This window comes from Episyrphus balteatus, chromosome 1 (assembly GCF_945859705.1).
Source record: "Episyrphus balteatus chromosome 1, idEpiBalt1.1, whole genome shotgun sequence".
Classification (NCBI taxonomy): domain Eukaryota; kingdom Metazoa; phylum Arthropoda; class Insecta; order Diptera; family Syrphidae; genus Episyrphus; species Episyrphus balteatus.
Genome location: NC_079134.1, coordinates 24,881,135 through 24,908,467, shown reverse-complemented (window position 1 = coordinate 24,908,467; position 27,333 = coordinate 24,881,135). Strand labels below are relative to the sequence as shown.

Sequence of the window (27,333 nt, the reverse complement as noted above, 5' to 3'; positions counted from 1 at the left end):
GGCAACACTGTCACTGCAAGTACAAAGTTGTAATTCTTGGTGAAAAAAAAAATAATTTTCGCTGTAATTTGTAATAAATTGACTTGTACTAAGACAATCATGCTGCTTCTTGAAATTTTTTTAAAAATGGTGGAATAAAAGTCCTACATACTAAATACTTCTTATGATTCATTTATAGCATTATATCAATTTTTGTGGTTGCATACTATTTTGATGAAGAAATTTCAGACCTAAGAAGAAGAATGGAGAACTAAGAGAATCCCTATCTCTTTAATTGCAATGTTTCACTTAGTAACATCTGGTATTCTAAGTTCCCAGACATAAATCACAACAAAATTATTTAAGAAACTTGTGACACTTGAACTTTGACTTATCAAACTAAGTTATATATATGTTTTAAGACCATATTTTTTTTGTCAATTTATATTCACATAAATACCTTCCTACGTAAGAAGTGAAGAAAATAAAAACAAACTTACTACAACTTCTAAGTCGCTTTAATTTAATCTCTTAATACACACCTTACCAAACCTATGTCCACATAGCAAATAAATATCCTTAGACTTAACAATAATTTTCTGCGACTTATAAAAAAAGATATATATCTAGTATGTAAGTACCTACTAGATACTTTCGTCTGGAGGGACTTCATAGATTGTTTGTACACACTCTTATATTTTATGTTATCTTAATTGAAACCATACCAACCCACCTTTTATATCAATTTTATAAATGAAAACAACAAATTTCCTCATTTCTCATTCTCTATACTCCCTCGCGTCTGTATAGTCCAAAAGATGCCCCGCACTAAATAAATACTTATCTCTCTGCCACCATGCCACATATACACTTCCTTACAAGCAAACAAACAAGTGTCCCATTCTTGTTTAATTTTTTTTTTTTTGCTCTTTGTTACTTTTCTTTTATTTTTGCACACAAATCCCCAAGCCACCTCAACCAAATGGAATGAAATTCCTACAACATACCAAGGAGTTGGACATACAACAACAACAACAATATAAAAATATATATAAAAGGGAAATAAAAAAAACAACTGTAACCCAAACGTAAGCAACTTACCAAGAACCGACAACAAAATCCCAATAATCGTCCATTTAATCGCGTCCATTTCTCAGCCTTCGTCCTTCACGTATCCGCTACTGTTGCTAGTCGTCTTTTTTTTTCTCTTTGCTCGTCGTTGTTTCTTTGATTATAAAGGTGATGGGTGGCAACACTGAAGGGGTCGGTAGGAGGGGGGAAGACTAAGTCTACGTCTCCGAGGACGACGAACTAATCGTCTTCACTAAAGCAAGTCTGCTCTATATCGTCCTTTAATATCACCGGAGAACCTTCTTCCGACCGCACCACACAACACAACACACACACAGAAAAAAAAAACAAATACTCTACACCCACCTAACCCCGATTAGAATCATAAGGACGAAACGTATGTCAGCAAACGTCTTGATGGCAATTAATTGAAAAAGCAAGCACGACCGGAAAAAAAAACTTTTTGTTTACACATATACACACATATACACGACGACGACGAACGACAGTGACGGTGACGCCACAAACGTGAAGGTGGCGGGGGGAGGGTGTGTGTGGGTTCGTGGGTTTGGGACTTGGGTAAATAAGATAAATTTTCTTTTACTTTTTTTTTCTTCTTCTTCTTCTTCTTTTATTTCTTTTATGATCAACTTTTTGGCAGCAGGTGCTCTCCACACAACAAAAACCACCCACTTTGAACGCCTACAACCGCACTCTAGCACTTACTCACTGACTAACTCATTTACGAGTATTTTATTCTAAGACTCTGCCATACTAGCCCCAGCAGAACACCAACTCTACTTGACTTGAAAATGCCTTGAGGCAAATAATGGCAACTGGAAACACACACAAAATCGTACACGCACCGAGAAGAGGATGTAGAAAACAAGGATTGCGACCACACACTTTTGTCTCCTTGTGATTTTTGTTTTATTTATTTATTTTTTTTTTTTTTTTATCACTCGTTAGTCCTTACATGAGTCCTTACATGGGACTGATATAAAGGGAAGGTATGCTTCGCGACAAGAAGGCAAATAAAGTCAAATTTATTACAATCACACTTATGTTGTTTTTGTTTGTCTCTAAAACATGTGTGTGGTGGAAAGAAGTGTGTGCACTAGAAAGGACATAAAACCATCAAAAAAGGACGAACCGAAAAAAAACCCGAAACATAAACAAACTTCATTAATGACTTTTTTTTCCATAAATAGATGAAAAGTTTTTCCAGGACGAATTATTTCCTTAATAAAAAAAAAAATGTCCTTAAAAATGTTTTTTTCAAGATTACAACGCGGCGATTTATTCCACTTCTGAATAAGTTACAATATTGTTAAGGGGGTCAGTATTCTCCAGCTGAGTAGGTTACCCACTTTGGAGCACAAGGATGCTAGGTAGGCAACACAAAAAAAAAAAAATTATTGAAGAAATTTTGTTACACAAAAAGGACGAAACTTGTCACAAGAATAATATATATATAAATACAATTTTCTCACTCAATGAAGCAGAAATTTGTTGTAACTGACAACAAGGATATTGTATTGCTGCTTCTTATTATTGACTCTCTTTCTCTCTCGTCCCATGCCCATGATGATGTTAAAGTTGATAGTGTATTAGACTTTGGCATTGCAAAGCCGCACACTATATAGGATCCTTGACCTGGTTTAAGTTTTTTTTGTTACACTTTTTCTTCTTCCTTCTTCTTATTCTTCTTCTATAAAATAGGCATTCTATTGGAATGACTTTTTTTTTTCTTCTTCTTCTTCTTCAGTATTTCACTTAACACACATTGATCGGAATGGATAAAATATCCTTAAAGGACATTTTTTGTTTATTTTTTAGATATATTTTTATTCGGAGACAAAAAAAAAATTGTTATTATGTTGGCAAGTTATACACCGCACAGGACAAATAACTGTTTTCGACTAAAAGCTCTCCCAAATCGTTTATCTGGTTATAGAAATGAGGGCTATAGAGATGGAAATTTTTTTTTTTTTTTTGAGATATTGTGTAAGGACGAAACGGTTATGGAGATTTTTGTACTCTTTCATGGGAGTGAATAACTTCGAAAGAGATTTTGAAGATGAAGCTTTGGTAGATTTTGTGGAGAGAGAATATGAAATATTCAATGAATTTTCATTTGACACCGTTATAAGGATTTTTTTTACAACGAAATTTGAGAGAATTTTTATTGTGCTAGGACGAACTTTGATTAAGGATATTTCTCTCGCCATTATTTGTGAGAAAAGAGAAAGAAAGCTTATTTTAAGTCTGAATATCAAAATCGAGTAAAGAGAAAGTTATTTAGGGAATTTTTAAGTTTCGTTAAGTTGAGAGAAAGTGGGAACAGTTTTGTGTTGACTTTTTCATAAACTAAGGTCAGTATTTGAGTACGAGAATGTGTAAGAAAATTGTACTTGATTGGAAATTTACTTTGAAAAATGATGAGTTTTCTTTCGAGAAAGAATTTTTTTTTTGTTTTTTTTGTATAAGAAAAAAGTTTTCTCAAAAGTTTCTGTGTCATTGGGTGATTTCAAAAAATGATAACTTTTTTCGTTGTTGTTGTTTGAGAGTGTAAGAAAATTGCTTTTAAACCGTTCGAATAATAAATTTTATCCTGCAGTGACATAGTTATGCTCATGGAGTAATGATGGTTATATGGAAGAAATATTTTGCTGTGGGGTACTATTTTTTCTTGCAGGAGACAGTTTTGTATACCTTACAGACAGGACGAAGTATTTTTTTAACAAAAAAAAAAAAACATTGTTTTATTTTTACTTAAATTTTAATTATTATGACTTAAAAATATTTTAAGGACTTTTATGCTATTTTAAATATAGATTTTTCAAGGTGAAAAATAAATTCAAAAATAGAATTCTTTATATTTAAAGTTTTACTTGAGGCCATTGATTTTTTCTTTGCCTGGTTTATTTATTAATTTGAAATTTCTTGTGTTGACCGGAATTGATTTTTTTTTAAACAAACAATAACTATGTGTGCATATTTGTAGTAATAAATTTGAAGAAGTAGGGTAAGTAGGGCATGTTTATTAGCCGAAAGCGTTTTTAAATAAAATGCATATACTTGTTAAGCCTTAAACTTGGCCAAGGAAAGGTATGTTTATTATAAAGTTTCTATATAAAGGAAAAATGTTGACACATTAAAGCATTCCTTTAATGAATGTATACTTTAATATGTTACTCAAAATAATAAAATATTAATAGAAGCAAAAACAAAAAAAAAATTGTATGATTAATTTCGAACTTGTAGAAGACTTGAATATCAATGTAGATGTCTTATACTTCAATATTTTTGATGTTAGTTGAAATTTTCATATTTTTAAGTTTTTGTTCGGTAAAAATTGGATTGTGATGTCTTCTAGAAGCATTTGGAAAATTAACTCGTAGTTACTTCACCCATACACCAAAATAAGCCTTTTTTAATCAATCATTTTTGACTGAAAAATGTAAAGGAAATATTTTTCATTGAAAATTTCTTAGTCAACAAAAATTCTAGGAAATTTCATTGCCTTTTTACTTTTCGTCAATTCTAACGAAAAAGGAACAGAATTTAATTGAAGAGAAAACATTTATTGAGAATTGAGTTGAATATTATGAAAGGAGAGCACTGATATTAATTGAATCAATAAAACCTATACACAAGTCAAATTTATGACAAAAAAATTAATACAATTGTCAAATACAAATAACGTATCAAATACGTATAACAATTTTCTTAATGCTGATCGACAAAAACATTCTGCCATTGATGTTGGATCTAAACTAGAAGGTGTAGATTGGGTCAAGACAAGAAATGAAAATAAACCGTATGTGAATGACAAGGTAGGGTTGCTCTTTTCGTCATATTTAGGTGGAAGCACCAAATATTCCATTTTACTTGTTTTGAGTAGGGGAGAGGGGGGCCAAATGTAACACTTTTTACTAAAACCGATGGTACTCCTACAAATTTAAAAATAAGTCAACCCAACCTTTTTAAAATAAAAGAAAAACATTTTAGCTGCAAGATCCATCACAATTTTTTTACAAAACCTAACGGTAATGTAAAGCTTCCAAAAAAAAATCGTGTTGTTTCAACCTACCCCATATACCGGGCAAAGTGTAACACATACCGGGGTAGGTTGTACCAAGAACTAAAAACAAGAAAAAAATAACTTTATTTGTTTATATTTATTTATTTTAATTAGTAATAATAAAAACAAACCCCAGTCATGAAGTTTTGGTGCAGATTTGAAAAAAAAGGGATTAATCCAAGATTTCGGAGAAGATTTGACTAAAGTCTTAAATTAAAATTAATTGAATTCATAAATTGTTTTATAAGCTTTATAAATTCAAGTGTTGGTTCAAAATTGCAATTCCAAAATAAATACAAATTCATTTACAAGCATTCATATCCAGGGTTGTTGGTTATACTAGGTAAAAAATTCTTATGTAGGTAAGAAAAAAGTGGGGTAAGTCGAAAAAAATCGTTACGTTGAAAATAAATCTTGCTTCCCTGAAAGTTGAATAAATATGCTCCAAACCGAGAAAAGTTTTAACTCTGGTACTTATTCAAAAAATTAGTTTACATTATTTGATAACAAACAGCATTTGTTGTAATGCCAAATAAATAAAAATAAAATAAACGAAAAATCACAATTCACTTTTAAAAAGTAAAAAAAGTCGAATGAATACATAATAAGAGGAGTTTTTATCTGAGACACACTTTATGCAATCAAAAGTGAACAAATCTATAGGTAGATTTTTGCATGTTACAACTTGCCCCGGAAAAATGTTACAACTAACCCCAGCATGAAATTTTTCACACAAAATCAATTTGAATAAAAAGCGAAACTGATATAGACATAACATTTACACGCAATTAGAGCCAAAACACAAATGCATATAACAAAAAAACACTTAGCACTCTATCTTTTTCGGGTAGACCAAAAATAAAATTAAAAAAAAAAGTTACAAGCATGCTTTTTTTGGACACCACTAGTATAACTTCTCACCCTGTCATCTTATCTTCAACTGAAGAAAATGTGCCGGTTGATATGGAAAAATTGAGCATTTTTCTCCTTTACGCGTTTCTTAATATTGAAAGGAACATCGTTTTTTTTAGCTGTTAATTCTTACCCCTGTTACTTTTAGCCCCACTCTCCCCTAAATAAAGTTATTTGAATAAGCTCTGAAAGAATATGTACATTAAAAAAAAAATAAAAATATTAACGATAAGGTCACACGTAATTACTCTTAGGGCCAATTTTTCAATAGTCAGTTAAACAGTCAGTTAGTACTTATTCCCCTGATAGAGAAAAAATAAATTTTTCAACAGTCAGATATATAGCTTATTCATAGAATAAAAATTTGACAAATTGGTTGACAAAAAGCTTCTTATTCCACAAATAAACAAAAAAATCAACCGTTTTCAAAAATTTTACTGTACAAAACCAGTTGATATTTGTATTTAGTATACTGGTAACAAAACTCCTTCTGTATACAAATTTTTGTTGAAATGGTTCAGTTTTTTTTAAAATAAAGTCATAAACGATAACAGTTTAGTTTAAAAATAATTTGTTTAAATTTTAGAAATAAGATCTTATTTGTCAACCCCCTAAGTGTTTTTAAGAATGAATCTAAGAACCGTTTCTGAAAAAAAAAAAACTTTTCCGGGGAGTCATATGACCAAAATATACGTACAGTTTTTTTTTTTTTGCTTCAAACGAATAAAACGCCTCGACTCATTTTAAGTTGTATTACCTGCTTGTGAAAAAAATAATTATTATTTAATACAGTCAAATAAGGAGAAAAAAGGGGTAAATCTCGGAATGAATGTTAGTAGAAATTTTTTTTGCTCAATATCTTCCTTTTGCCATTCTATAACATATCTCAAAAGTCTAGAAAAATCTCATGTCCGCTTGTCGCGATTTCAAGGTCAAATCGCGAAATGGAGATTTTCAAAATTAGCAAAAATAGGCTATGGTATTATATACACATATGATACATGATTTCAAGGTATTTTTTAATGCTGATTCCAAAAAATCTAAAATCAAGACAATCTAACCTCTCTCAAAAAAGTTATAACTGTTTTTCATCTGTCAACCCATATTATTATAACAGTTGCAAACTTACTACCGAAAAACCCTTACAAGTTATGGTAGAGGAACCAAATTTTACATGAAGGTTTTTATATCCATTATCATTCAGAATCAAAACAATGCAATGCAAATAGCATTCATATCTATGACAAAATCGTATTATTTGAGAAAAGGGGAAATTTTGGGATATGCGCCAAAAAACATCCTGATACAATCTTGGAATTAGTGCTAGTAGGCAATTTTTTTTGTTTCTATCTTTACTTTGATATTCTATAACTTATGTCAAAAATCTAAAAAAAATCTCATGTCCGCAAGTCCAAATTTTACTGGTTTGAAGATAAGGTGCAGATTTTAAAAAATTGAAAAACCACACTTCAGATATTTGTGTCAGATTAACATGAATAAGGTGCATTACTTTTCAGTGATGGTCAAGTTGACTTGTTTGTGAATTTTGTTGGAATAAAGGCTTGGCCACACTGGAGGGTATGCGGTAGCGGTACGGGTAGCGGTGAGGGTACTTGTATGAAAAAAATTCCAAACTGACACAAAAACGTTCAGATGTGGAATTTTTTTCATACAATTATCCGTACCGCTACCGCATGTACCCTTCGGTGTGGCCAAGCCTTAAGTGTTAAAAAATACCTTTAAATCATGTCGCTTATGTTGGTATACACATAAAAATTTAAACATTTCTTATTAATTTTTTCAAATCTGCACTCAACTTAGTTTAACCTACAAAATTAGAACTTGCGGACATGAAATTTTATAAGATTTTTGACATAAGTTAAGGCTGTGTCGTTGAATTCTGAAAACATTGAAAAACGGTTTTTTGACGATAACTTGAAATTATGGAAATTATGGGGGTCTACGAAAAATTTCAAGTGCCGAAATATGATGTACTCAGTAATACCTACAACCTCTGCAAGGTCACTTCCAAAGTAATTGACATGATTTTTATTTTGTAACACAGTGTTATGGTTATAATAAAACTTTTTTTTTAATAATGTATCCTATTTTCGTGACCTTTTATCAATCAGCCCACTTAGGATCATAATTTTTTAAACTTTTTTGTACAATAATTGTACCATTTTTGTTATATAGCAAATAAGTTAAGTTTGTTCTTTTAAACTCAATTAAATCTCTTGAAAATCACTCAAAACTCTTAACTACCATGTTTGAAGCAAATTTTGTCAGTTCTTTAAGCTTAGGGTTGAGATAGAGACAGATATAAAAACAGATATATATACAGAACTGTGGGACCCACTTTTTTCACATTCTCCATCATCGTACTGCAATTTAACTTGCCGTATAGTACTTTTGGGTTAACATCATGTCATGGAGGTGGGAAGTTTCAGGGTCCGAATTATTAAAAACTCAACTTTTGTTGTTCAAAGATAAATTTCTTAAAAATCCGTTGTATTGCATTTTAAAAATGCTGATCTTTTTTGTTTATTGGTAATTTTTTTTTTTTTTTGTAAAAAATCTTGCCGTACTTGGATAAGATTCTGTTTAAAATTACCTATAAATCCAGCAGAAAAAAAAATAAGACTAAAGAATAAATTCGCCCAAAGTGTGTAACTTCAATGTTTTCGAAATTGAGATTTTGTTGCAAATTGTTGGATAAAATAACTCCTCAAACATTATTCATAAATACAATTACTATGCATGATTAAAATTTCATGAACATACCACGACCAATATTGAAAAAGGAAGTTTATTTTTACTCCCTTGTAAGATTTGGTAAAATGCAGTTTCACATCATTTGCGAACGTCAATGACGATATAATACGCATACGCCCCAGTGAACCTCTATTTATGACCAAACTTACAATTTTTCCATTCTATATACAAATTTGTATCAAAGGTGAAAAAATAAACATATTTCCTTTACTGCTTAAATTTCAATATGGGTTGGGGTCGAAATTCTGTATGTGCCAAAATTTGGATTCTGTATTTTAAAATGCGGTAAATTCAAAATTCTGTATTCTAAAATTCTCTTTGTTAACTGAATACAAATTGCTTAACAGGAAAGACAAAAAGGTATAGGTTTGGAATATACAGAATTCCAAAAAGCAGAATAATGGATTTCCAGAATTTTGAAAACTGAATTTTGGATTTACAGAATTTTGAAATACAGAATAATAGAAAAGCGGAATTATGTTCATACAGAATTTTTTATTGAAATACAGAATTTTGGACATACAAAATTTAGGAATACAGAATAACAACCCGTTCCCTTTCAATATAAATGCAAATCTTAAAATAATAATTGTCAGTATTGGTAATAAAATAAAATTTATTTCAAAACCCAAATTAAAAAAAAAAAATATATTACAACACTTTACGCTGAGTATTGAGTATGATCTTCATGAACATAAATCAGTTCTATTTATATTCCCGTTAAATATACTGTAATGAAAAACTCCCTACAGATTTCCCAAAAAAAAGAGACAAACGTAACCTTAACCTCTTTAGCCAATATCACTAAAACCTTACGGATCTCCAACTTGATATAAAATTTCTACACATAAATTTGTACATAAAATTAAAATGTGGCTAAAAGAAGATACTAAATAAATTGCAAAAAGGAAACCTTCAAAACCTTAATTAATTTAATTTATCACGTTTTATATATTTTTTTTTTGCTTAGAATTTTTGAACCAGACCCTTTAAATCTATCTAAACACTTTTAATTTGATGTTCATGTGCTCTTTGCTCATACACCAATAAAATATGCACCAAAACACATTTCTACCAGTTTTTGCTGTTATTTTTTTTTCTTACACCGACACCACCAGCATTTGATTAAAGGAATTTACCAAACTTTAATCTGAAAAATACCGCAACGTCAATCTCACCACCCCTTTACCACCAGATGTTATGTAGTCTTCTTTTCTCTTGGCCTTATACACAAACCAACAACAACAACAACAAAAAAAAAAAAAAAAGAAAAACATGTAAACTCATTAAGGTGATAAAAATCTTTGACTTTCCTTGTTCGTATATTCACCTGGATTCTGGATTCCTATATGTGTTTATTTTTTCTTCTTGTTTGCTTCTCTCATGTCACTACTAGCTGGTGCTGCAGTATCGTGTTCCAACAGCTTTTGGTGGCACTGCCACACCACTTTTCATCTTCCTGACCACCAACAAGATGAATTTTCGTATACATGTATGAGTGTGTGTGTTGTACCTTTGGCATCAAACACTCTCCTCTTTTGGTAAACAGGAGCAGCCAGAGCAGAATATAGGGATGGAAGAGCTACCCACAGAACTTATCTGATTAAGATACTGAGTTCCATATTATACAGACTGAAAGAACGTACGTATCAGGTTATCCTTGGAGGGATTTTTTCCTCCATTTTCACATGAACGGGCAGCGATCAACCTTTATGCAATCTCTATATGTATATATGAGGATATGGGAATAAGGGTGATTTTTTTTTTGTTCTTGTTGTTGTTTTACTGATGTGTTTATGTGGTCTGCTTTTGCTGGATTGCTTCTGCCTTTTGGCTGACCTCTATGTTTGGCTGGGCTTAAAGTTGTAGTTAAGAGATTTTTATTGCTAATACCAAGGATAATAAAAAAAAAAACTAGGCCACCCTAGCAAAAAAGGACATGGTATTGAAAATGTGTGTGTTTGTCAGTGTACAATTGTTTTATTTTATTTTATAGAATTCCATGGATTTATATTTTATGTTTATTTTTATTTGTTTTTATATATTTTTTTTTTTCTATTTTTAATTAGGTACAGACAATAAAATTAAAAAACAAATACATAAAAACTATTTTTGGAAATAAAGCACATGAACTTTGCAAACGTTAGGAAGTAATTATTTATTTTGAGGAATCCTTACAAAAATAACTTTTAAATCTTATTTAATTATATCTAATTTAAAAGAAAAATCATTGATAGTTAATGGTCACTATGGCGTATACGTATCTTTTTTTGTGTGTACCCATTAGAATAGTCAAATCTTCCCCTTTATTTTATTCATCATTTTGTTTAAGGTTTTAAAATATGAATTTGTGTTATTGATTTACTTTAATTCGTTTAGACAAATAAGAGAAATTTTGATTATTAAATTGAAATTGTTCAAAAATACTTGAATAACACACACATTAATAACATTTCAGTAGATAGTTATGTTTAAATTTTTTTTTTTCTTGAAATACACAAAAAAAAACTAAAACTTAAAAAAAAAAAAACAATAGTGGTTTTTAATTGCACACATTTGAGAATAATTTTTTTTAAATTATTATTTGCCCAATAATGTATTCGAATTTCGATAAATCTATGAAAATTAAAAATAAAAAAAAAAAAACAAAAAACCAATTATTTTTATCAACACTTTGCACGGTCATTTCAAAATTAAACAAAAAGAAAAAAAAATAAACATCAAACAAATATACAATTCAACAGAATACAAACCGTATGTTTCGATTAATGTGTTTTTTTTTTGTGTATTTATAGTATATTGAAAGAGTTCAAGTATGTATTCGTGTATGTTGATTTGAGAGGAGTATAGTTATTGTTTTAAATTTATACTATGAAAATTTATTTTCATTGAATCGAGAAGTGATTTTGTTTAAATTGTTGCAGCTCAATTTTAATACACACACGTCATGAGCGGTGGATTCCATTAAGCTTTATTTTTTAAATGACCACATTCATAAAAAAAAGTCGATTTTTATTGTTTTTTTTTTTTTTTTTGAATATTGAGCTTATTTGTGAATAATAGATCAAAAAGACAAATATATAAGTGTATGTACATATATGTAGATGAAAGGAAGTATTAAAACAAATTTTTCAATACATGGTTGTATCATCGAATAGCATTTTTTCGATATGAGTTAATTTTTGGGTTGGGTTCGGTGTCCGATTTTCATAATCCTGTTTTTTAAATTCCTGCAATTGATACTGTTTTTTGAAATCCTGCTTTTTTAAAACCACACTTTTAAAATACTGTTTTTTACCATCCCGTTTATTAAATTCCCGTTTTTATAACCCCGCGTTTGGAATCAACACAAGGTGTTTTATTTTAAAAATCACCGCGATTTTTGTAGATTTTTAAAATTTTTTTTCATTTGTATGTGTGGCTTTCATAGATTTATAATATCTATCGATTCCAATTTCATTTCTATTATGTTTTTTTTACAAAAAATGTTTGCCTTTACCTTTGTTTACCCTACTCAAACTTCAAATTTAAAAAATCCTGAAAGATAAAATTTTTAAATTAAATTTCTTATGACATATTATTGTATTTATAACTCTTTTGGCTTGCCATATAAGCAGGGTCGCGTATTCAAAAATACGGAAAAATAAACTTTAAGGCTTGGCAACCCTATACCATGACAGCATATCGCTAGGCAACCCATATGCAATTTAATCCAATATAAGTTCAAGTGACCTCAACTCCAAAAATGTATAAAGCGTTTCGCCCAGGTACGACAGTGGGCGAAACGCTTTATAAATTTTTGGAGTTGAGGTCACTTGAACTTATATTGGATTATATTCAATCACTCCACTTAAAATAAAAACAATTTTGATAATTTTTTATTATTTTTGTTATTTTTTTCTTCGTTATCATATGCAATTTATTTCAGTAGACACAACCTTTCAGAAAATATAACTCTCAACTGGTATAACGATGATGGTAGGGCGTCCTATGGAAGGATCTCTAACTATTTGACCTATAGCTTTATTATTATATGTAAGGTCAAATTGTCAAAATTTTTAAAAATGTACGAATATTAATAAAAATATTTCCCACATTTTCCATTGATTTTTTTTTATTTGGAAAAAAAAAAAATTTATTTTCAATGCATTTTTTTTTTTTTCATTTTTTTCACATTGAGAAACTGCTTGGTAATTTAAGTAAATGGGATTTGCGGGATAAACGGGGTTTTAAAAAGCGGGCTTATTATAAGCGAGATATCAAAAAAAGTACTTAAAATTAAATAAAATGCACAACTGGGGTCGCACGTACTTGCTCTTGCAGCTCAAAGCACTTTTATGTTAGTCTACTTGTAGATCTAAATTTAAAAAAAAAATTGATATTGGGGAAGAGCCGACATTTAGGGCAAAATTATGTTAAATGAAAAAAAAAAATTTTTTTTATTATTTGACTTTTTTGAGAAAAAATAAAAATGCTGTTTTATTGCCACTGCTTTAAATATTACGTATACAAAGTTTAATCAAAATCGTTAGAGCCGTTTTCGAGAAATTCGTAATATCGTATTTTTTTGTACGTTCTAAACGAGATATAAAAAAACTATGAACTATGTTAATACAACATTGTTCATTTAGAGTACCAGAGCGTTCTCGGAAATTTCATTTTAAACGTTATTGTTTTTTTATTGTTTTATCTCACAATGTAAAATAAAAAAAAATTTGCGATTTTATTAAAGTTGCCTTTATTGTTTGTCATAATATTGGCAAAAGTTATAACTTTTATCATAATTCTATAAAAAAAAAAACGTTCCTGGAATGGCGTTTGATTGAAGGACGCTTTTTACAACTGAAACTAACTTATGTATGTAGGTATAGCATTAATTTAATTTATAATAAAAAAAATAATATAAATCTATTCAGTAAACATTTTTCTTGGTTTAAGACAATTTCTTAAGAGAAGTTATATTTCTTCGGACAACTTTTGGCATGTTCTAAACGGTTTTTTTTTTAACACTCCCATCAACGTTGAAATTATATTTTTTGACAAGGCTCTGATTTTGAACAAAAATCCATAAAATTGACCAACAGGAAATCTTAATTGTAAAACATTAAATCTTGTGGTCAAAATAAAAAAAAACATAGACTGTAGTTTTAATTACAAAAATATCCAAAGCAAAGTCAGGTGTACAATACCTATATTTGATGTACATATTTTACATATCTAAAACACCAACTCTTTGTTAAAAAAAAAAAAAAAATAAATCAAACAAAAATTGTCTCATCAAAAACCAATCTCACCAAACACAAATAAAAATCTGTTCAAATAAAAACATAAAAAAAATCACAATGAAACCATACTACCAGATGGAGATATCACTTCCAAAGGACAACAAACCAATTTCTGAATTGAAAAAGTTGGAATCAGCATATCTATGTGCTTCTACACCTTCTAGCATCATATTTCAGGTGACAAATTGGTACACGATGAAATGATCATCCCCCCAGAGAGAAAAAGAGACACTGGTTCTTTTTCAACCCTCTACTAAAACTGTAGGCAGATATCCCCCAAATGTAAAAATGTTGTTTGTGTTTGCAACATTAGCAGTCCAACCATGAAAAAATCTCTTTTCTTTTTTTTTTGCAAATTGTGTAAACAAAGGTTAAGCCAAAGTCTGCTTGATACTTTTGTAAGCCGCCACCATCCCCTTTTTTTTGAACCAAACCTCTATGACCTAAAAATTTATCTCGTGAACCATTATTTTCACTTTGACAGGCCTTCGTTTTCGATTTTTTTTTTTCTCTTGTTTTAATTTCAAAGTTCCCTCTCTCTTTTGGATTGTCTCTATTATTCGTTTGGCAGGATGGAAAAAAAGCGTGTCAATTTGTTTTGCAGTATTTATCTTTCCATTTAAACTGCAAAAACACAGACAATATGGACAACAACTACCCAAACTAACTGTAAATGGAAGTGCTCGAAGCGGTTTCAATATTAAATTCGTTTTTTTTTTATCATTTCTATTTATGAATTTTAACAATATTGACATGACAAAGGTTGATAAATCTTTCGTGGAAGTCTACTTGTGGCTATAGTTTGGTGGATTTATTTCGATTCGGTATTCTACCTCCCTCCATTGATTATATTGGCTTTGTTTTTTTTTTTTTGTTCATTTTTTAAATTGAACGTAAATTAAGGAAAAAGATATATTATTGTTGCTGTCCTTTTTTTTTGTTCTTTATTTAACCACTTAAATTTATTCAAATGATAGAAAAGAAGGAGAAGTTGAAGAAGAAACAAAAAAAAAATAAAAACAAGGAGATGAAATTCAAATCAAGGAAACAGAAATAGAAAAACAAACAAAAACAATCGCATTCTCGCAGGCAAATAAATCGAAAATAAAAAACAAAACAAAAATTCACACCATTACTCGCATCCTAGTTTGGTAAGCCGAAGAATTCTCGCTAGACCTTTTGACTTCCTTAGCATGATGATGGTTTAGCCCACCACCTGACATTCACAAAGTACAATGACTTTGACTTTTCTATTTGTATTTTGGTGTGTTATCGTATTTTTCTTTTTGTTCTTCAAGTCATTTGAAGGGGAGGTATTGGCATCGAAAAAAATATTTGTTATGAATAAAATTTGTCCAATATTTTATAAAAAAAATGAATGGTAATATTTTAATACGAAATTATTAGTCAAAATCTAAAATTATATTTCAAAAATATTTACTAACCATTTTAAAGAAATTGATTTGAATAAAATAAAATGCACGACTGGGTCTCACGTACTTGCTCTCATGTTAAAAGTACAAAAATAATAGCTAACCTTAGGAAATTCATCAACTTGGTTAGATACATTATATTAGAAAAAATTTAATTTTTTTATTTTTTTCAATTTTGTTTTTTTTTTTTTTTTTAATACTTAATTTCATTTAGAATGATAAGAAATAACTATCTATCTGTAAAGTTTAAATAAAATCCGTGCTTATAATATTTTCTGAAGAACAAAGCCATACTTAAATTTTAACAATGCGCAAAAGTATAAAAATATTTATTCAAAACAATCATATTTTTTTGTTTCTCTTCTAACACAATTTTTTAAAATGACAACCTATAGTAAATTCTATATAATCTGAAAGGTTATTATTTCAACTTTTATATGACGCTTCAATCATATTTCTACGACGTCTACAAAAGAAGTAAGAATTTTTTAAAGCCAACCACACTGAACCAAAAAGGTACATAAAATTAATGAATTTGTACATTAAATCAATGTAAAAATTCATGGCAAATGAGCCAATGTACAAATTCATTAAATTTAAGAATCTTTTTATGAACAAATTCATAAGGGAATGAATCTTTCTTAATAATTAAGAATGAGTTCTTAAATTTTAAGAATTCTGTTCATAAACGAATTAGAATTTTTTTGAACACGTTTAAGAAAAGTTTCTTAGATTTTAAGAAAAGTTTCTTAGATTTTAAAAAAAGTTTCTTACATTTTAAGAATATTTCTTACTTTATGATTTTTTTCATAAATTTCGTAAAATTTTAAATGAAATGTTGCTTAAATTTTATGAAAAAAATCATAAAAACTATGAATTTTTCTTAAAGTTTTATGATTGTTTTCATAAAATATAATACACTTTTCATTAAAATGTATGCATTTATTTATATAAATGCATATAATACATTACTTCTCCAAGCCTTCAATTTGTTCCTAAAAAAATTTAATTCCAAACAAACAAACAAACAGCAACAGAAAACAACCCAAAATCTAAAACAAAAAAATGAAAATTGTTTTTAAAAATAAAACAAATTATTAAGTTTAAACGTTATAAAAATGTTTTATTGCTCACTTTCACAATACATTTCACTATAAATTTAATTTTTACACTAATTTTTGTTTTTTAATGGATGCATCATCTGGAAAGATAGAAAAAAGTTTGTATTAGAAAAATGACTATGTAGTATGTACTAGCAGCATTAGGCTCTGGAGCTGAAAAAAAAAACAATACAAAATTGAATAAGTTGGGGAAAGATCAAAATATAAAGAATTTAGGTACCTATACCTATGTACATCATATAGAATAATTTGAGAAATTTTGATAATATTAAGTTAAAAAAATTTATATATTTAGAGAAATAAATCAAAATGCAACACTTACTAAATTATATGTTTTGGGAACATGATGTGTTTGCTTTATTTTGCAATGACAATTTCAAGTGTACAGGATTTGTTGAGAATCGCCTTTAACATGGTTTTTATTTTGTGTTGATTTTCAATTTTTAAATATGTACCTAAAAAAAAAAATTTTAATATATTTAATCAAAGAAAGAAATATTTAACAGTTATTATGTTTTTATACTTATCTGAGTATATGGGAAAGAGGCAACGGGAACCAATAATATTTTACACTGTTAAAATGTCTTATACTCTTCAAAATATTGTTTTTTATTCACAAACTTTTATAACTTGTTTTGGCAACGAGCGTCCACTTTGAATATCAGATTTTAAACTAAATCCTCAGAGAAATCTTTCTGAGGCATAGATTCAGAACAACAGTTATTATATTCTAGATTGATGAAAAAATACATAGATTTTAAGAAAAAATACTTTAACACTCAAAACGTAAGATTTTTTTCATAAATTATGTGTATAATTTCATACAATTTAATGAATTAATTCATCAACTTTGGAAAAATATGAATTTCGAACTTAAAAAGTATGAACAGATTCTTAAATTTTAAGAATAAGTTCTTAATACCGAATACAGCATAACGGTAAAATATTCGTTATTTTTCGATTAATGAAAAAATACATTCATTTTAAGAAAAAATTCATTCATTTAGAGAAAAAATACTTAAAAACAAAAAATTTATGAACTTTTTACAAATGTAATTTTGAAAACAGATTTTTTCAGTTTTAGAAGGGAAAAAAAATTAATTTTAAAAATATTTTAACTCAAAATACAACTGAATGGAAAATAATAGTGAATTTCGTTCATAAAAGTATGTCCAGATTCTAAGATTCAGCAAAGTATTCTTTCAAATTGGAGCTAGAAGTTTATGAATTTATTCATAAACCTTCGTATTTGTTCTTAAAAAAAATTCATACAAATATTTTCCATAGGAAAATTTTTATGAAAACTGATTCTTAAATTTTATGAATTGTTCTTAAAAAAACAAAATTTTTTTAAGAATTCGTGCTTAAATTTAATGAATATTTCTTAAAAATTTATGAATTTCGGTTTATGAACGAGATTCATAGTTTTTAAGAATAATAATATTTTCAGTGCATGTCGAAATTTCAAACTGAGATTACGGTACTTCCTACACTGGTGGCTGGTCATCGGCAACAGATATCCACTGGAGACGGACAGAATCCCGAATTGCAAAATCCAGAAAGACCAAAATCCAGAAAACCCAAAATCCCGAAAACCCAAAATCCCGAAAACCCAGAATCCCGAAACCCCAAAATCAAGAAAACCCAAAATCCCGAAAACCCAAAATTCCGAAAACCCAGAATCTCCGTTTAAAGTCGTTTTTTTCATAGAAGTCACTTGGCTTGAATTGTAAATATAAATTAACATCAACTTCATGCGACCTAGTCAAGTCCTTAAATCTGTTTACTTTTTCAAAATAATAAAACATTCACTTTGAATGTTTTTTTTTTTTTCTTCTGTGTTTTGTTTATTTTTTTATAAGAAAAAAAAAAAAGAACAAACAGCATAGTAAAATCACCCCTGCCACCAATTTTGCCAAAGAACTTGAAGAAAAACCACAACCAATACGTTTTGGGGTTTCTAAGGGAAAATGTTCTCAATAAAATTATAGTCACGTTTTCGATTACATTTCCCCCTCGTGGCGCAAAGCTCTTCCAATGGATATGATTCTTCTTTGCTACATCGTCGCCATAGTCGTTTCGTTGGCGTTGCGTTGTATTATAGTCTTCAACTAGACTGTTGGCTGCTGCTGATTTTGCTGCTATTGCGGTGGCGGCCGGTTTGCTTTACAACACCAATCCAAGTTAGAACAAACTTTTCCCGAAGGCGCTTATATACATCTTGCGGTAATGGCAGCAGGGCCAGGATCAGGACCTACAGACGTTGGTTGTTAGGTATTTTTTTTTTTGTTCATAGAACAGCGGAGCGGAGTAGAGGAGCGCGGTGTGGGTCGTCGTTGTGCGGTTCTATACAAAAGAAAGCTTTGTAACTTAACATGCGATAAGTTGTAACAAATAAATTGTGGTTTTTTATGTTAATGGATTTTTGACCTTTGCGCGAAATTCAATGGCTTTTGAACGAGAGCAATACAAAAAAAAAAAAAAAAAACGATACGAAAAAGGTGCTGCTGCTGTTTAGAATTGGAAATGGAAATGGAAATGAAAATGGAGATGGAGATGTAGATGGAATAGATATTCCATTCGTTATGCCTCTTTAAGGAGTTGGCAAAGATAAAATTTAGTCTGGTTGGTAGAAATATACTTACCTGATACTTTGTAAAGTAATTTTTTTTTTTTTAACTTTTCGATTCAAAGGACACGCGTTTTATATATTTGCATTTGAAAAGGCATATTTTAGCAATAAAAAGAACAACGTCAAGGATAAATTAAGGTACTTTATTGAAGAATTTAGATTTTAAAATTGTAGGTACAGTTGATGATTGAGAGGATGGAGTTAGGATTTGTTTAAATGAACACAAACTCATAAACCAAGTAGAAATGAACATTGTTTTCACCAAAAAAAAAAAAAAAAAGATCTCTTTGTCCATTGCATATCTGACTTTTGTAGACGAAATCCACAAAAATAATAATTAATCTAACAGTAATCTTCTTAAAGGTTTTAGGCAACACATCTTCCAGGTAACCATTCTACAAAGATCTTACTTGGGACTATGATGACACTTTACGGAGAGGCCTTCAGATTCGCAGCTTCACAATTCTAACAGCTCAAGTTCTAACTCATGGAGTTTGAATTTTTTGAGTCATTGTTGCTTTCAGGCGATCATTAAATCGGTATCGAAAATTATTGCGAATAATAAAGACTAAGAAGGGGTTAAAAAATAATCAAAATTTTAAATGGCATCTATTCTTACAAAAAAAATCTGACCACCCTAACATCTTTTTTTTTTTTAATAGGTATACCTAATAGCTTTCGGCAACTCTTATATTAGCTAAATATTAAGTAGAAAAAAAAATTGTTCAAATTGGGTAAGCACTTCGGGTCGCACATGCGTTTGCATATGCATATGCGTTTTGAAATTTGTCGAAATATGGCAAAATTCCTATTTTTACGATTTCTTTTTAATGGTTTATTTTGTTTATTTGCTAAATTATTAACATTTTTACCAAATTTGAATTAAAAATGAGGTTGACACAATCAGTGAATGCAATGAACTCGTTAAAGATTTGAAAATCTGTCGGTCAAGAGGAATTTTACTATTTACCATTCTCCTCGTTACACGTCCCACAGTGGTGCATTCGGTGCTTTATGGCGTCAAAAATCATAAACTCGGCCATTTCTTGACGAAAGGTCATGGAATTTAGGACACTGAAGCATATTAGTATGAGAAATACGAAAAATCTTCCAACTTTTATTTTTCAAAATGGTTGTTCCAAAATGGCGGACAAAATAAGCGCTAATAGAATTTTCTTTTTTCAAAAATGTGAATGTGAATATACATAAACAAGAAATTTAGCTAAAATGATGTCAAATAGATGTTCGCTCTTAGATTTATGTAGAACTATTCATATTCATTGAACAAAAAATAACAAAAAAAAAAAAATAAAACAAAGACCAAAAAGTACCAAAGTAGTAAAAAAAAAAAAAACACTTTTATACCCTTTGTATGCTATTTCTTAAATTTTTTGATTAAGTTAGCACGTGCGTCGGCCTAAACAATATTACTGTCATTTACGGAAAAATCGATTTTAAAAATCATATTCATGTTTTTTTTTTTTAATTTTTCTCAATATTTTCTAATACAAAAGTACTTATAGTTTTTCTACAAAATCTTAAATAAAAGGTTTTAATCTTAACAACTACATTCAAAACTTTTCAAAAATCAAAAATTCTTTCGGTAACTTTTTTGATTGAAAAATAGGCTATTTTTTTTCAGATTAAATTCGTCAAAAACCCAAAAGTTAACTTTTTAATCAAAAACCATTTAAAATAGGTAAAAAATATAACAAAGTATTTTTTAACCAAGTTTTGTTAAAGTCCAACCATTTTTATAAGAGAAAGCAATAAAAAAACAAGAAATCGTATTTTTGCATTTTCAACAACATTATTGAGGTTTTATAGAAAAAAATGGTTTTAGTAAAAGTTGTAGACATTTTTACTATATACCTACAACTTTTTTATTTAAATTTTTTCGATAGGAGGTCTATTTTTGCCTACTTTTGTGTTCAATTTATTTTTCCCCTTTCGTAAACATACAATTTATCCTAAGCTTTCCCACCAACCATATGCTGCTAATAATTTTTTTTGGGTTGGGGTCAAAATTCTTTTGTCAAAATTCTGCTTTCAAAATTCTGCTTTTTAAAATTCAGTTTTTCAAAATTCTGCTTTTCATAATTCTGTTTTACAAAATTCCGAAAAAAATTAAAAAAGGGTTTGGAAAATGCTCAAAAAAGCGCGCTTTTTGTAAATTTTGTAAAATAATAATTTCGCAAAATTTGCTGCTTTTTACGAGGTACTATGCCAATATTTGTTATAGGTATTCATTTTTTTTTTTTTTTTTGATATACCAATAAATTTAAAAATATTGAGAAAAGGTCTTTAATGATAAATATCTTTGAAAAATGATAATTGAAAATTTTTTAACTAATCAAATAAAAATTAATATTCAAAAAATTGAATAAGTAAAGGAATATCACAACAAAAACATTCTTCTTCTTCCTTTTTCTCGGCGCTGTTATGATCTCGATGTCGAGGGGATCATAACTATCCCACGTTACTGCTTCACACTAGTGATCCGCTTGTGGGGTTCGCCGGGTTGACCTCAGAAATCGGCGGCAAGCCTCCCGGTTTTGTATTGTTCCATTTCTAAGGCCAACTGAATGCTGGTGTTTTTGCATTTGCTTGTACCAGGAGTTTTTAGGCCTACCTTTCTTTTTATTTCGTGTTGGAACGTTGTATGATATTGCTTTTTTGACGGGGTTCTCAGGATCTCTCCTTTGAACATGGCAATACCAACTGACAATTGACAATTTTTCTTAACCATCGATTTTTAAAGTTATTTCAAAAATTGCCAAGTAAACAATCAAAATTTTATTGATACGAATTTGAACCCAAACTTTAGAACTTGGTACACTTTTACATCTCAGTACTTTTTGTGCGTGTAAACTACCAGCACCACCATTCTACCAAATTTCAAGATTCTACGACAATCAGAAGTGCTCTATAATAATTTATGAAAATTCAGCGGAAATGGGCGGATGCCACGCCCCCTGAATTGAAAATCTCAAATTTTCGATTTTTTCCTTTGTATACACCACAAGTCCTATCACCGTGTAAAATTTCAAGTTTCTACGATATCGGGAAGTTCTCCATAATTTTGATGATCTGTCAGTGAGTCAGTGAGTCAGTTACGGTTTTTGCGATTTTTGAAGCAATATATCTCAGAAACTACTCATCGTAGGAGGCTGAAATTTTGTGAGGTGTTTGGTTTTGACGAGCTCAACAAATGTAGTGAGTTTGAAATTTCTAGCATCTTTGGTGTGGAAGTTAGAGGGCGGTCGAAAATGGCCTGAGTTGTTTCCTGTAAATAAGGGTGTAGTGCCAAAAAGTTGCTATAGAGAACTTGGCTGGGCACTACCATGCCCCTTGATTCTTCATCGTTTCTAATTAGTTTTCAACGGTATATACATAGATGCGAGTTATACAAAAGTCTTTTAGGCAGTTAGGAAAGTACCAAACTTAAATTACATAAATGAGGTGTATTTTTGTTAAGGAAACGCGTATATGCTTTGAAAAAAAAAAAACAGAATTAGCTGAATTTTTTTCTTCAAAAAAAAAAAAAAAATGCTGGCAGAATTTTGAAAAGCAGAATTTTAAAAAGCAGAATTTTGAAAGACAGAATATTAAAAAAACCAGAATTTTGAAAAACAGAATTTTCTTGAAAAAAGCAGGATTTTGAAAACCAGAATTTTGAAGCCAGAATTTTGGCCCGGTCCCATTTTTTTTTCAAAAATGATTGGCACTGGTCTATTTTACCATGTCATATGGTAGATATACGATTTGTTAAAATTAAAAAATGTCAACACTGTTTAATATATTAAGTTTCAATAAAACTTATTTTAATCTTATCTTACCTAATCATCCTGCACTAGCGAACGAGTTTGGCAGGGATGCTCCTCTCATATAGGCGATTTTAAAATCGATAAAGAGATTATGTGTATCGATTTGGTATTCTTGGGTTTTTTTTTCTAAAATCTGTCGGAGTGTGGAAGATTTGGTCGATGGTAGATCCAATCCCGTTTAGTGTATAGGTACTCTAGATCAGATCTCTGCCAAGCAGCTTCATCGGGCTTCAATTTGTATATGACTTTCATCTCTCCGCCCGTAGGGCAGTAGACAGTTGGATCCATCCTCCCTGTTTAATGGTAAAATTGGGTTCTTCGTCGCATATTGTAGAAAGTGAAAAATTCATTTTTCCGAATTCTCAACATCTGTGCGCTACGTTAACCTTTGTTCTGTTTTACAGGCTTCGGAAACTTTTCTTCAAAAAATGTATATCTCCACAGGCCATGATTATTATTATTTTTTTTCAACCAAGACCATAACTTAAATATTTTGTATCGTCGCAATAAAATATGTTTACCTTGAACGAAACATTTCGAAAGGTCATAGGCAAAGTACAAAAGTATCATTTTGTGCAAAAAAAACATTATCTTGAAAATTAAATTTAATGTCTATTTTCCATTAGCAACAAAACTTTTCAACAAACATTCAATGATTTCAAAAAGTTTCCGATACAAAAAAAAAAAAAAAAACAGAAAAAAAAAACACTCTTAACAATATTAACGTCATAAAATATTTTCCATCAATCTCATTACCATTCAAGTGTCACAACTCAAACCTTTTTATCTTAAATAAATAACCCAAATCATACAATAACAAATAAAAACAACAACAAAAGAAAGAAAAAAACTGACAAGAAAAAAAAAAAACATGTCCACACAAAATTAATATTCACCTCCGGACGAAACTTCAAAAATTTTTCGTCCCATCATATCGCGTCGCGTCATTTTTAACGACAACGAAAATGACAACAACAACAGCGCTTACCGGAAATGGCATTCATTACATAAAACATTCAACACTTTAATGGCGTATAACGAGATTGACATCTATTTACAAAATTCCAACAATTCTCCTTTCACACACACACTCACATAAAATTCGACGAAAAATCTTCAACGTTAATGTAATTTTATCGACGCCTTCAATTACGGTAGAATACGGTTGGGTTTTCGTGCGGATTGGCAAGGGTATTTGAAGAGTTTTTTTTTTTCTTTTGCAAATTTTTGAATTTGTAATCACCATTACCATCACCATCGCCCATTTCCTTCATTTTTAGCGCCAAAACGAAAATGTCACGTTTATTGATTGATTTTGTAAGCAATACCATCAATTTCGGAAGTTTCCGGTAAAAGTTTTTCAGAATTTCTAACAAAAATATTGAAAAAAAAAAAAGAAAGGGGGACGACGACAAGGAAAAGAATGGAATGGATTGAAATGGTTTAAGGAAAGGGTGTGGTGAAGTAAGAAAGTTTTTTTTTTCGCACAGCTGAGGAAGTGTTGAAGGCATTTTTTTCAACTTAACATTAATTTTTTAAGAAGAACTTGCGGAAATTAGCTTTGAATTTGCACTTTTGAATTCATAATTTTAATGTTCTTTTGGATTGGGTATCGAGGTGAAAAGTACAGCAATTTTTAGACCGAGAGCCAGCGACCTAAAGTTTGCAGGTAATTGCTTAGTATTCACCCCTATGAAATATGTTTAAGGACATCCCCAGGCATGTTACTGCAAAAGAAAAAATCTCGTGACACGTGGCAAAAACAGTCTGCCAAGCACTTGAATGTGAAAAAAATTTTAAATTAAGAACTCGACCTTAAATCAAAAAAAAAATATTTAAAGAGAACGGCAACACTTACAAAACTAAACGATACCTTTTTTTAAAGGTAAAAAGGTATACTACTTTTTGGTTTTTATATAAATGTTTTTTGATGAATAGTTTTTGAAACAAAAAATTTCAAACTCAAAATTTTGAAAAAAAATTCAAAAAAAGTTCAAACAGTTTTTTTTTTTCATAAAATTTACCCAATCAAGTATTATTTTTTTTTTGTTTTAATTTCTCTTATATATTTTGAGTCAAACACCGAAAACTAGAAGTCAAAATCTCTTTTACTTTTCGAGAAAACTGAAAATTACCAAACCTTATATTTTTTCACCAACGCCAAAATTACGGCTATTAATTATGTCTTTCAGAAAGGAAGTAAGATGTTCACGGGTTTTATTGCAGGAATCGTTCAATGGGTTATAAAAAAGATAAAACCGCGGAGTGCTATTAAATGAGAGGGTGGGAACTGGAGATAGGGGTGCAAAAGCCCCCTTTTTGGTTTTTTCAATATATCTCGTAAACAAAGCATAATTTTGAGATATTGTTCTTAACAAATTTTGTAGAGAATTAAATTTCCTATAATAATAATGTTTTTTAAAAATTTATAAAAAAATTTCCTTACCAAAACAGTCAAAACAAACAAAAAAAAAAATTTTTTTAAATTAATTTTTTTTAGTTTTTTTACTTTTTTGGTTGTGTATTAAGTCATATGAAATATGTTTAAGGACATCCCCAGGCATGTAACTGCAAAAAAAAAGTCTAGTCAGCCGTGGCAAAAACGGTCTGCCAAGCACTTGAATGTGAAAAAAATTTTAAATTAAGAACTCTACCTTAAATCAAAAAAAAAAATATTTAAAGAGAACGGCAACACTTTCAAAACTAAACGATACCTTTTTTTAAAGGAAAAAGGTATACCACTTTCTGGTTTTTATATAAATGTTTTTTGATGAATAGTTTTTGAAACAAAAAATTTCAAACACAAAATTTTGAAAAAAAATTCAAAAACAGTTCAAACAGTTTTTATTCCAAAAAATCTACCCAATTAAGTACTAACTTTTTTTCCAATTCTTATTTCACTTATATATTTTGAGTCAAACACCGAAAACTAGAAGTCAAAATCTCTTTTACTTTTTGAAAAAAAAAACTAAAAATATCGAAAACTGTGTTTTTTTGTTCGGGATCAGTATTCTCAGGGATTTTTTCTGAATTGTTTTTTGACTTTTGGCTTTTTTTAGCACAGGCCATTCCATTTAAAGGGAAAGAAAGTCTTAAGTACACTTGTCATTCCACAATGTAAATATTTTGTACCCTAATCCAGTTAAAGTCTTCATATTTATTATTGGCATGTATCAATAGCGTTACAAAACTTACCTTAATCAATATCTAATCCCTCTAACGTTATGGAAATGCCAAAATTTTTAACAAGCTCCTGGATATTCATATAAAAATTGCAATATATCGAGAACAAGGTACATATTGAAAAATTCATCAAATACAATAAAATATTTTATTAAAAAGGACAAGTTTTATGCAATTAAAAGAAGGCAGAAACAAAAAACAAAACAAATGCAAGTAGCTATGTATGTTTATAAAAGTATTAAAAAAGATGATTTATTCTATATCTGATGCAAAGTCATCATTTATTGAATCATCCGTACCATATTCATCTGAAACAAGGAAAACCAAAGAAAATATATAGTAAGAAAATTTTAAAGTACCTAAAAAAAACTTTAAATAAATTATGTTGTAAACTTGTAGATTATAATGTACCTGTATCAGTGGTGCTCCCATCAGTCAATGTTGGTTGTATTATGACATCATTTACCAATTTGGGGGATTGGTCCCCTTCGAACCAAAGTAACTCCATTTTCCCATTTTGTTCAACCCAGCCGTGATCTTGAGGCCTCAGCAATGTAGGTATTTGCAAATACGCGTTGTTCCAAATAGTTGTCACATACTGTGCCCGAAGTAACTGCTGATACAACTCTGCTTTGCACGGTGGTAAATTGGAAGCATCAACATTTTTTAATTTTTTAGCGAATGTCTCGTTTACGCTTTTAAACTTGTAAGTTTTTGTAAAAATTTCATACCTAGCATCATTTACATTTTCGCAGTTTTGTATACCATACATTTTGCATATGAATTCCTCCAATAATGAAAAAGTGTGATTTTTTTCATCTTCAGACAGACTACAGTTAGAAAGCTGCCCGAATGCCTTTTGGAAACTATCGGGGTTATTTTGTAAAATGGTAAAAGGCCTTGATTTACCTTTTTTGAAGAATGCTGGTATGTAATCACACCCAGTTAAAGCATAAAACCCAGGTATAGCGTTTGATAAGGATTCTCCGAGTTGTTGATAAAGGGTGGTTATATTTATAAATCTTTGG

The 27,333-nt window shown here is 29.6% G+C and overlaps 1 protein-coding gene and 1 pseudogene across 1 annotated transcript; both read right to left on the bottom strand.

Moving 5' to 3' along the window:
* LOC129913469 (uncharacterized) overlaps window positions 1-2,957 on the bottom strand; it is a 150,406-nt pseudogene extending 147,449 nt beyond the window's left edge.
* Window positions 2,958-25,278: 22,321 nt separating this feature from the next.
* On the bottom strand, window positions 25,279-27,079 carry LOC129907262 (uncharacterized). The gene is made up of 2 exons (XM_055983381.1): window positions 26,717-27,079; window positions 25,279-26,613 (listed from the first exon to the last, which is right to left on the bottom strand). The coding sequence occupies exons 1-2, from the start codon at window positions 27,075-27,077 to the stop codon at window positions 26,558-26,560; spliced, it is 417 nt and encodes a 138-aa protein (XP_055839356.1). The 5' UTR covers window positions 27,078-27,079; the 3' UTR covers window positions 25,279-26,557.
* Between the last annotated feature and the right edge of the window lie 254 nt (window positions 27,080-27,333).